This window comes from Mugil cephalus, chromosome 7 (genome assembly GCF_022458985.1).
Source record: "Mugil cephalus isolate CIBA_MC_2020 chromosome 7, CIBA_Mcephalus_1.1, whole genome shotgun sequence".
In the NCBI taxonomy this organism is placed as follows: domain Eukaryota; kingdom Metazoa; phylum Chordata; class Actinopteri; order Mugiliformes; family Mugilidae; genus Mugil; species Mugil cephalus.
Window position 1 is genome coordinate 16,897,721 of NC_061776.1, and position 12,587 is coordinate 16,910,307.

General features: G+C 40.4%; 1 protein-coding gene across 3 annotated transcripts in view; it reads left to right on the forward strand.

The window, feature by feature from the left end:
- gpc5c (glypican 5c) overlaps positions 1-12,587 on the forward strand; it is a 93,906-nt gene continuing 81,319 nt past the window's right edge. For 2 of the 3 annotated variants that reach the window (XM_047590237.1, XM_047590238.1), the window contains exons 1-2: positions 1,911-2,380; positions 11,363-11,524. In XM_047590237.1, coding sequence (XP_047446193.1) covers positions 2,203-2,380; positions 11,363-11,524 — 340 coding nt within the window. In that variant the 5' untranslated portion in view covers positions 1,911-2,202. Of the gene's footprint in view, positions 160-1,910; positions 2,381-11,362; positions 11,525-12,587 lie in introns of those variants that run through there. The other variant, XM_047590239.1, reaches the window with a different exon arrangement.

Below are 12,587 nucleotides of genomic sequence, written 5' to 3' on the forward strand. Positions count from 1 at the left end.
TCTGAGATCAGTTAGTTTATAAAGCTAGCGCTAATTTGGGTTGTTCTTTAGTGGCTAGCTTTAACTGAGGATAAATAGGAACCTTGTTTCACAAGTTCAGAAAATAGCCTATATTTTGAAGCTACGCCGAGGCTAAACGACCACCGCGGAATTGCGCACGTAAGTGTTTTTGTATTTAATTACATCTTTGTTTTATAAAAATTCTAACGTCTCATAATATTTTGATGAGGCGTGCTGGTGCTTTGTTTCTGTGTAATATCTTTTTTTTTTTTTCATTCTTCCCCTCCGAACATACATGTAATGATGATGGTTCAGTCCTATTAATTGCCACGGTGGTAAGCGTCACACTGGACTCGCACTTACTACGAGTCCGAGCAGAACCACACATAAATGGAATGCAGCCATCAATACATTGTTAAAAAAATAAATAAATAGTCTATCTTTTTATGCTTTCACGCCTGTTTACCGACATTATTGGTTTTTTATTCCGGCATAGGGTTCGTGCTGTAGTGAACTCCATGATCTTATGACCTTCACCCACTTCCCACGGTGCTTTATTTATGTAGCAAATTTGTTAGAGCAGATTTTGCAGGGCTCTCATACGTATTACCATATACGTCCGATAGAGTGCACTATTGTGCACACAAAAAATATAACAGTTTCTGTTACAGTAAATGTTACAGCGCAGTTGGGATTATTTGCAACATTTGTTTAAAAAAATCCACAGGTACGAATTAATTTTAACTTTTATGGTATTTTGTGTCTAGTTGGAGGTTTTTTGATTCAATTTTATAATAACAACAATGATCCAGATAGTCCCTAATAGAGCCCTATAACTCCAAAGTAAACACTAAGGTGACAGTTGGAAGGAAAACCTTATAAAGGGGTGGGGACCCTTCTGCCTGAGGCTGGTTGGATAGAGAGGAAATGGGAACATAGACCAGAAGGAAAAGGAGAGACAGACACAAAGTTAATGACATGTCATAAAGTGGTAGAATATGAATGAATGGATGGTTAGATCAGGGAGAGAAGAGGATGGTCAGTGCATCATAGAAAGTTCCTGAGCAGCGTAGGCCTATAGCATTACGAATAAAGATGGTCCAGTGTTAATTCTTACATAAAATAGGACTTTCGTCCATTCTTACAGTGGCATGTTTACTAAATTAACATTATCATACACAGATCGCATACCAGCTGCACAGGTCTAGATAATAAAACATTGGTGTTTGGAAGAAAAAAACAAAACACCAGGACATAGTAACTTCAATTTAAACCAGAAGTTAAATTTAATCTCTTTTGATTTATGTTTTTTTAACCAATGAAGACCTCTACATATGAGCCCACCATCGATGGCTTCTAAACGTTTCCACCAGTAGATGGCAGCATTGCAAATCAAATAAATAAAAACCCGACGCACTACAGTGTTTCACAAAACAGAATAAACTCTAGAATAAACTCTAGAAGAATTAAATCAGTTGTCTTTTCGTCTTTACTCTTTACCCCACATGCATTGAAAAATAGCATTTCTGAGAGAGTTCAGTGTAGGTTGGCACTGATTGTTATAAGTCCAGGTAGAGAAAGTCAATGTTCTCAAGAACGGTCCCTCACTTATATCAGTAACATCAAATAATTTAAAATTTATGTGATCATCAGCTCTGTTAAAAAATAACAAACTAAGCACAGTGTTTAATATGATAATGCACATGCGGCTGTAGTGTAATGGACTATAGGTATTTTGTTTGTTTGTTTGTTTGTTTGTTTTGATGATACCGCTGGAAATTGTTTAGTTGTCAGCAATGAAAGGGTTGTGATGACATGACACTGCAAGTCTCTGTAAGGGTATTGTAGTGCGTTTCGCTAAGGGCACTTAGCTGAAGTAAACAGAAAGGGAGGGGAGTGCGCGCACGGCTTTGGGAGCAGACATGCAGGCAGTCGACCACTGCAAAGTGTTGAGCGCAGGACAGACGGGGTTTAGCCCACGGCACTCTTCCTCTATTTAAAAGAAGACCCCAAACCTCTGCTGTGAGGCGCCCACACTCATCCCAACCAATAATGTGAACATCAGGCGGAAACCTTTGTCAGATGTTTGAACTAACCGTCGCTTCTTTATCACCGCGTCCCGTCTATTTTCAACATTGTCACAGAGTTTGCAGTCAGGTTACAGTAGGCTATCCACAAGGACACCCGGAGTGAGATGCGGCAATGTCCCGAGGAATATGCCCACGCGTGAACTCTTGCGGATCCTTCTGGATTTCGTCGTTGGCCATTTTTGCGGCGACCGTCATTTGCGTGGACGCGTACAGCTGTCATGAAGTGAGGACCGCTTTCCAGGTGCGGCAGGTCGGACCGCTGCAACGCGTACCTGAGACACCTGGCACAGGTGAGCGAGGGGGTTTGGCGCCCATGGCGAGGAGCTCTGAGGCTGAAGCGCACCACGGGCATCCTAGCTCCTGTTTTACGCATGTTACACACGATATTCAGATGTGTGAATATTGCACTAATTAATCAAGCTTCTTACTGTTTTAAGCTTTTTGTTGTTGTTGTTTTATAGTTGTAGTTGTTGTCCAATGCGCACAACGCCCCTGTCAAGATCACAGGTGGTTCAGTGCGTTCTGTGAAGATTAAAACTAAGGTCACTCAAGGGACAGCAGTTTAAATGCAAGAGAGGAAACTTCTTCATCTTCATTTTCACCTTGTCCCTCATCATGTTGGTTATGTTCGAAACCACAATGTGCTGCCATACATGAAGTAATCATACATACATGAAGTGTGTCCTGATAAATTTGTCAGTAATTTTACATCAAAATAATAAAAAATGAAACATCCCCACCTATAATATTATAGGTTCACCAACATGTGGGTCCCATCTGACCTAAAACACCAGAGTGTTTCCCCACAGTTTGCAGCTTAACTTGCCACTCAGCTGCTGTTCATATGGGTTCAGTTTAGAGGAATTAAACAATCATTTAGCAGGTCTTTTTGCAGCGAAGGTGCGTTCAGATTTTGGTGCAGAGACAGGGTTTATGAGCTGTAACAGGTCCAGTGGGGTGCAGATGGTATCATGTCGTTTAATCTCTGCAGAGAAAGAGGCTGTGGTAATGTATTTGAAGTAGCAGGACTGACTGATCTGCAGTCAGGAGTTAATTTGCAGACAGCAGCCAGAATAAACTGTTTTGGTCATGTCTTTAGGTCATGCTCATAAATTTAGAAGCCTCATCTACAATAGGCCTATAGAGTCTAGAGTCTTTTACACCTAAATTGACACGATTCTCAAATGTGTTATGTCTCTGTTGGATTATTTTAGTCAGACGGATGCTTGAAAGGAGGCTTAAAATGCCTTGAAGGTTTTTGTGGTATGAGCTTCTTCCTGCGCACAGAGGAAGAGTTATGTTATGAGGATAAACTCTGGTTCCATATCTGTTTTGGAGCCAAAACTCATTTTTAGCTTTGGTTAACATGTAGGCGATAATTTAGCCTCTAAGTTATCATACATACAGCATATGTCACTCTGTCTCTGTTAACCCATTAATTACGTCGTGTTTCTTCTCTGTGGGGGTGTCATATGTATTTGAACTTAATCGTTTCTGCATCCATTCAAATCTGCTCCTTTTAATTTCACCATACACTATTAATGTTGTGGCCAAAGAGATTAATTTCTCCACAGCACTTTTCATATCAGTTGTGAGGTCAGGTTTCTTTACAGTGAATCTTCCTGTTTGTGCAAACGGTGAAGCACAATGGAGTGGTACACCACTGATAAAGCTAAATGATCTAATTTTATTCCAAATCTCGTCTCAGCCTCCACTGTCCCTCTTAGCTGCAATTTCCTAATGCCATTTTAGAGAGCGGGATTTTCATTAGGAAGATCTGTCGGTGGTGCAAAACTTAAAACTTGGTGACTAATGTCTGTTAACAACCAGACATTCACCTGCAGTTAAAAGGAATTAGTTTTGAGCCTTTTGGACAAGTAGCAAAATGCCTTTAAGAAAACAAGTCAGTTACAACTTCTGCGTAGATTACAGTACAGAGTCAGGTAAGTTTTGAGACGTTACAAGTAGAAGGAGCCCAAATGTTTGCACATGTTTCAATTGCAAGTGCAATATTAATCGAAAAAATATTAAAATAACATTATTGGCTGATTGCTGTGGGTTCAGTTGCCATATTGTGACTTCAATAGTCAACACCATATGTAATTTACTCAGGAGGTGCCCAGACTTACAGCGATATGACAGCAGACCAGAATTCTTGCTGCAGGTTGGTGGCAGCTTAAATATCACCCAGTTTGAGTCTGCATGCTGGTAAGTGGGAGAGGAGCAATAGATAGCTGAGTGGGAAACATACCTAGAGGTGCATCCAAACCACTTGATATGTTTGTTGTAGCAGAGTGTCTCTAGTAGCAACAGAGAATATCAATTCCGTTGCAAGCAGTAGTCACTGTGGCTCTTAAAGACAACAGAAGGACTTTGGCCTTCGCATGTCAGCATTGTGGAACAATGCTTGTGTCACAAGCTTTTACAGTCTGGACTGGCACAAGCTGCATGAATATGTTATTCTGCAACTGCAGCTGCTGAGCATTTTACCAGTCAGTGAAAAGCAGACAGGTGTGAAGGGCATGAAATGAGCTTTCTTTTTAACAGAAAGATACTTTATTTCTGACACACGGCTTCTATTTATAGAAAACAAGCTGTGGCTTCGGAATGTGAATTGATAAAACTTTGCTTTAGTTTCACCAGTGCATTTAGGGCTTATAGCTGAAGTTGCTTTTTATTTGTTCTTGTCCTGGAGCGGGTGTTTTGGGTGAGATGCGGATCTCGTCTTCAAAGTGCTGACCAATGGCCGGGCTTGTTCACGTGGGAGATTTGGCGTGTCTGTGTGTGTCTGTACACAATTATGCTACTCTGCACCAGTTCTCAGATCAAATGCCAACAAAAGCAACTCTTGAAATTTGAAGTGGCAAGACTTCAGCCCATTTCACAGTCTGATATTTGTTTTAGGATACAGTGCTGCGTTTCATGTGTGGTGAACGGATTTCTCACTAAGTGTCAGGAGTGTGGCAGCCAGGGATTTGGCCAATTGGATGATCCTTTTCGAAAAGAACTTCACTTTTGCAGTGTAGATGACTTATGCAGTATTTGTTTGTTTTTCAGTTTGTGTGTCCAAAGAAAACATAGATTGGAGTAAAAAAAATAATAATAGTGCCCTTTGATTTGCCATTGCCCTTTTGGGCACTGAGTGGAATACTCAGAGTCCTAGATTAAGAAAGGAAAAGTATACGAATGTAGCAAATAGTAGTGGTACAAACTCCCTCAATAGTTTTTGTTACATTGTAGGAATTCATAATTATAGCACTTTATTGGTGAATTTCCCACTGTTCTTAAAATGTGTGTCTACAATATAAATATAAACCTAATATATATATATAAACAAGTCAGTCATTAGTCTGTGTTCATGAGTATGCTACCTTTATGTCATTAACTGAACAATTTCATACCTTCTTAACATAAAATATTTGTTCCTTGGGGTGGCTCATGCCAGATTCAACATTTCATTTCATTCATGAAATTGTTTAACCTGTGGTATATAGCCACACTGATACACTGACGCAAAGCCAACTGCTCCCTCACAGCTAGAACAGCTGTTTTCAGATGCAGAAGTCGTACATTTGGTCCTCGGATAATGTCCTGAGATATCATCAATGAATTTTACAGCTCAGCTACAGCAAATTTGGTGATCAGACTGAGCAGGGCTTATCTGATTTCGTATGCAACTACCCATGTTTTTTTTTGAATCTCATTGCTCCACCACCTGACTAAGTCATTAACAGCTATTTTAGAGTGAAAGGGAAAGTGCCTTGTATGTTTAATACATCTCAAGCAGGGTCATGTGTTAATAGCAAGGGAATGGGAACACAGTGTGTTATCACATGTCGCCACATCCTTAACCAGTTACAGCGTCAAAGGCCTTGGCAAGCTCTCAAAGCTCACCATAGTCTTTGATTGGCTGTAGTTATTTTCATTCCCTTTTTAACTTGGCCCCTCTCTCTGAGACAGCACACGCACATGGAGCACACCTACTCCATACACATTTGAAAACATTGAGCATGTGTGTTTTCTTTTTCTGGCCATTCCCTAACTTCTTACTTCAATATGAAACTTGCGTATGAACGTTTGCAGAGAGTTTTGTAAAAACTAGTGGTTTAGCAAACATCTTTTTGAGACTGTGTCTTCATTATGGTAATAGTTGGTATACTCCAGCTTTACCAGTGGTGCCCAGTCTGAAGCTGATTACTCTGTCTGAGTTGGTCTCCACACATTATCTCTTATTGGATTCCAGCCGAATCCTGTCTTGTGTTTCAGTTGATTGTGTGCTGCTTTGCTGTCCTGGCTCGCTGCTGTGGTAAAGGAAGACACAGCTTTATGAGGGTAGACTTCCATGTATACTATCTACCTCTCCAGCATAATAACCATGTAGAAAAGATTAATGATCTGGTGCTCTAGGAATAGAAATGGGACATGAGAAGAGAGTCTATTTCTGAAGTGTACTGAACAGATAATATTAAGTAGTAACATAATTACTCTACCAGTCTGTGTGCCTGAATGCCCCTCTAATATATTATGCTGCTTCATCAGGTCTTCATCTGTTTGCCCACAAGCCTTACATCTCTCTTTATGCACTCTGTCTAACCCCTGCCCTCTGGTGTGGCTTTGGACTCTGTGCCAATCACTGTAGGCAGTTCCAGCTTGGGGTCTGGTAAAGTTAAACATTCCAGTTTCAAGAGCTTCAAGGTAATCCAAAAATGCAGGTAAGCGGCAAAGCCCCTTTTTGAGATGTGTTTTCTTTCAGCGTGGTCTATCCACAGCAAATCTGTAAAGAGTAAATATCCTGTATGTCCGGCGGTTCTTGGAATTTCAAAGGGAACTGGTTTCCTGAGGCAGGAGAGGGGTAACTGCATTAATTGGCCACTTTCTAACAAAGTTATTCTTGTTTCCAGAAAAATATCAAAACAGCAGCGTCAGGAAAACCCACCACTCCCCCTGCTCATCAGTGCATACCAAATCAAAACAAAATTTCCATACCACATGGAAGAGATGTGAGCTGCATGTAAACCACTGTATGTGCCAGAGTTGACGTGTTAGTGTTTGGGGAGGGTGGTACTAACATAACTATCTTCTCGGCATTATACTCTGTTCAGCTCAGTGCCACATTTCGTGAATGCCATGTTACGTAGCAGGGCAGTTATACAGTGGTAGAGTTTCTCCTCCAAAGTTTTGACTTGTGCAATGAAGGGCAATGAGGTGTTGCTGAAGGGATTGTGACTAACCAGTCAAGACCCCTGAGCCCTGGCTTTAATACGACAAATTACTCCGGAGGTATTTGTCACCTGAGGACAATTAAGGGAATTAGGAGCCAAAAGGAATCAAAGCTGACATCCAGTCTGGAGAGTGTTAAGGTTTGCCCAGGCAGAATGAGTAGCATGTACACTGGGTTCTAATTGCGCAAGGCCAGTAGAGTTCAGTATTCTTGGCCCATCTTTTATTGAATTACATTTTTTAAAAGTAGTTTTTGGGTGGCTACAGCTTAACGTAATGTCATGAAGTTAAATGAACATAATGCAAATTTCAGAGGTATGTTAATGTACCAGTTTTCCAAGGAGAGCTCACACCAAAAACATCTGTGTGACAAGGCAAAAGCGAGCAAGCACCAAGATGCCTATTTAAAGTGGGCATATGGTTCCATGACTAAGTTAGACTTTATGCTTGGTAACGAGTGAAAACGAAAAGAAGAAAGTTTAACTCAAACGGCATCTTGCTTGTTTTCCAGCAATTTGACAAGCCCAAAACCAAAGTGCCTTAAAAAAAAAGCAACAAAGTTGATGTCCTAGCGTAGCCCAGTCAGATACCATACCAATCCATCCAATCAAACGTTTGAGGCAGGATGTGCAAATTGCGTTGAGTCATGGTCCCAAAGCAATTTGACAGAGCTTGAGTAGTTTTGCAACAAATACTGGGAGAAATTTGCAGTCTCCAGATGTTCAGATGGTTACTGTTGCCAAATATGCCTACTAAATTTTGACTGGAACAGGGTGAGAATCTGTCTAGATATTTGAATTTCCGTTTCATCTAATGCTTTAAATGTCCCAACATCATAAATAGTGGAAAGAGTTTCAAAGAAAGACAGTTGATGCATTTCAGGGGTTTTGCATGATTTGCAAGCAGAACATTTATATAAATTATAATCAAAAACAAACCAATCATTGATGCATATGTCCCACACTGGAGACTGCAATGATTCTTGGAGTCATTGGAACTCCTCTCGTTCCCTCTTCAGTCCAATAAAATCTGTTAATATACTGTAAATAAGAGGATCAAACTCGGCAATTTGTTTGCTGTTGCATAGACAAGCTGTGACATGATTTCTATGATTGCAGAAAGTGGCTTGATATATTTGGGACGCAGTCAGCCTGCCCTGACTGCTGTGGTGGCTTTAACAGCCAAAGTCTTTCTGAGTATCACTTACTCCATGCAGCTACTCGCAAGGGACAGAGAGGCCAGTCTGGATTCCACTGTGAGTCCCTGGATATTACTTTCATATCACAGATAACACACAAACACAAAGGGGAGAAGGAGCCAGCCAGTGAAGAGAACAGGGTCAGGGACAGAAGGGGCGCAAGGACAGATACCACATATAGGGAAATTATAATCTTAAAATAGAATTGAAATATTTAATGTTTTCAAACTTTTTTTTTTTTTTTTTTTTAATTTCCAGAACAATTCTTATTATGCTCTCCAGGAACTGATGTAAAGGATTTTATTAATAGCCTAACACACAGAGCAATGATTAGCTGAGTTTAGGTATTTACATTTATTCATTGATAAATGTCTTTATTTTGGAGTTAATGTAAATGTTAAGTTTATGAGTTCTTGGTGGCTACAGACCAAGATCAGTTTTAAAAGGTCCAAGGATGAGCCATACCACTATCAGTACTCATTTCTTCCTGTGTCTCTGTGAACCAAAACACAAGACGGTAGGGAGGAGGTAAATTTGGAAGTGGCAGATGTGCAGATGTGTATCTTAAAAATAACTGTAACTGATGTTTCTTCATTGACATTGGTAATAGGCAAACCATATACTGTGATGGTGCAAAGCATTTATATCTATAGGCACTTTGCAGCAACAGTTGGTAAGATTACAAGCACACTAATGTTCTTCTATTACTTCGGACACGACACCATTCTGAATGTGATGAGGTCATGGGAATGATTTGAAGATTGGATGGAGAGTAGATATTTGTCCAAAGTAAATGGTCACATCCATGGTTTATAGGAGAAATGCACCAATATTTTGTAATTATGAATGCTGTGGATATCAGCAGGCTTTCAGATATAAGTTAATACCAAAGCAAGAAATGCCAGGAGGTGAATTAAATGAAAGAGGGAAACTGTTTTAATATGGTGAGAAAAAAAAAAGATACACTATTGAGCATATATTTATAATTAATGGGAGATGTAAAGAGTTGTGTTAGTATTAGGGGAATATATTTATTTCTGTTTGGCAGGCAAAACAGGAGTTTGGTATTTTTAATATACGAGTAATAACTGGAATACTTTGTTCATGCAAACATTAATGACGGACGACAAGATAACAATATCAGAATGAGCAGATCGCTACCGTGATGAAGATAATGAGCTGGAAGCGACAGGACAGCCAGTTATGACTTCACTCATCTGGCTCTGGGTTGGGAACAAATGGAGCCTCGCTGGGTAATTAAGAGACACCCAGGCCTCAGAAGGATATGCCAGGCAAATGGGAGAGAGGGAGCAGAAAGGGGAAGAGGGATTCAGAATGCGAGCCTATTGTGTTTCATGGAGGGATTTGGATAGTGAGGCACTGGTCTTGCGGTCTGTCCTAAGGCCATGCTTTAGTCTCTGGTTACAACACCTGCCTCCAGCCAACCCCGTCCGCCCCTTCCCCCCTGTAAAATGAGTTATCATATCATATTTGTGCATTATGGAGATGCCCGTGCATGTGTACATGTGCAAATAGTGCAAATAAATGTGTGGGAATGGAGCGTTTGAAAAGCCTGCGCTATTTGTGACCAGTCTCAGTGATGTCATCGCGGTGTTTATATATGTGGTGATGGTGAGAAGCAAGTGACACTGGAAGAGCAGGGCAAAGTTTCAGCTGATGTAACTGTGTATGATTTAACCTTTGGTTGGCAACTTGCTGTTAGGTCAGTGTGTATGTCACTGTTATGAACTGCAGAGTTAGGTCTAGTCAGAATTAAGTTTAGGTTAACTTTATTTTTATTGTCTGTCTGTGTGAGAAATATCCATGCATTTCAAAATTCAGGTGAATGCATGTATTTTGTTTTGAGACACACATTATACAGTACATGCAAATATATGCCTTGAGGACATATACAGTCATATCAGCTAGAGACATATATATATATGTGTGTGTCTGTGTATGTAGCAAAGACTGTATTTATAGCAGGAAACGTGGATGAATTTTTGGTCTACTTCCTCACCCTATCGTGGTGCCTCTTCTGTCTCCCGGTGGAGTTATGGCTCGTCTATCTATGTGCATACTCAGGACACTATACATACACTCCCACATACTCAGTCGTATGCAAAGTTTGGGCCCCCTGGCCACGCTATATAGTGGTGTTAATAAAAAACCCTTTTCAGATCTTCATGCAAGCTTTCTTTTTTTAATAAATGATTAATAAATGAACATACAGTTTTAGGCACTAAGTTAGAAGCTAGTATCCCCTTTCTTCACAGATATCGGTCTGGAAATACTTTGTAGCTAGTTATGACTCAATTTCAGATTGAGATTTGAGTCTCTGAAAAGTCATGTTCGTCACTACATTTTAACATTACAATTTTTCCATGGATCCATCATCGAACAGATTAGTTATTAGATCGTACCATGAATTAGTGCATTTACTAGGGATCAATTGTGGGACCTGGCTTTAAACACTGCAGCCATCTGAAGCTTATGAATTTATCATTCCTCTATGCCTGTGTTTGAATGTTGCTAAGTAGGGAACAATTCACACAAATAATCTATCTGGCGTACATTGTTCAGCGATTACCAGCGATGGATTCTGGCCTGCCTCATCTTGAACAAGCCTTCTTTCTTAGATTACTCAGGTAGAGAAGTGGGTAAACGTGGGCGAGGATCCCTTTTTTCTGTTTGTTAGACAAGAATTAACACATTTGCTTTCTCTGATATAAACTGCACTAATATCTAATTACAGAGTTATAGAAAATGAATCATAGACTTGTGATAAAAATATTAATTTGAAAAAATTCCAAGAGGAAAGAAACATTTGTCCATTTCTTCTTCACTTCTCCAGATGTGGATCTGCTGATTTGTAAGCACCAGGGTCCATCATGCTGCACCCGGAAGATGGAGGAGAGCTACCAGTTAGCTGTAAAACGAGAAACACTGCACAACATTCAGTCCTACAGCTACGAGCTTGAGCATCTCATCTCTGGCCACTCAGATGCCTTTCATGGTAAGTTTTTGAACATTTGTGTTATGCTGGGGTCGGGTGGGCTTGGCCAGGGAAAGTGAGCAGATGTTGATTAATCAGAGAGAGATATTCCAATTCAGTGGACTGACAAGTTGTGAGTTTGCTTATTTCCCTCTCCCATCTTGTGGGAGGGGGAAATAAGTTCATGCTCTTTCTTTATTTCATTCCCAGAGGGATTATAATCCAATTCATTTGAATTTTTTTATTGGGTGATAAAGCACTTCATGATTACAACATGTGATGGGATTGAGTATTCACTACTGTTATAGGTGGAGGCCCCATAGGGAGGTTTCCTACTGACAGTAAAAACTTGCCCCTGCTGTATTTAGTAGTTTTGCAGCCCTCAGGGCCACCAAGCAGTTGCCTGTCTTGCCTGTTGACAAGCTGCGCCTCTGCTGCCATATTATTGTTCTAATACCGCTGAGGGCCATCTTTTGCAAAGTATTTCATTTAAAAATTTGACTGAACTTTTTGCTGACCCATACCTGAACCGATGCCATACTTCAATCTTCGCTCAGTTCTCCAGAATTGCGGTAGCTGGCGTGCAGGCAGGTGCAACTCAGAAAATCTGCATGCCCCTCCAGTCTTCTGTGGGTTTGGCAGCAACAGAACTGCAGAGAAGCATCACTGAGGGTAGATGAGGAAAATTTGGTGTTGAAGTCTTTTCCTTAGCCTCTAGTGTTTTGTGTAAAATGGTGTGCTTTGTTATTATCTGATCCTGCTCCCAAGACAGCAAAACCGTTACTGTAGGTTTGGAGGATGAAACAATCCATGCTGTGTAATTAAATTTGTTTGTTTCTTTGGCTTTCATCTATTGGTATATACTTTGTTTGTGATGACTCTTTGGTAGCCTGGCCAGTTAAGACGTCTATTCTGGAAGAAACACGGCCCTGCATTAGATAAAAGAAGTCTTCCCTGTCAGAGAGCTTTCTGCGACTCTCGGCCGAATCCAGCAGTGCAATTGCCCACGCTTGTCTTCTGTCTCCCTCTAATTGCACTGTCATTTAAATTTAAAAATTTCCGAAACAGACCAACTTTTTCCTCC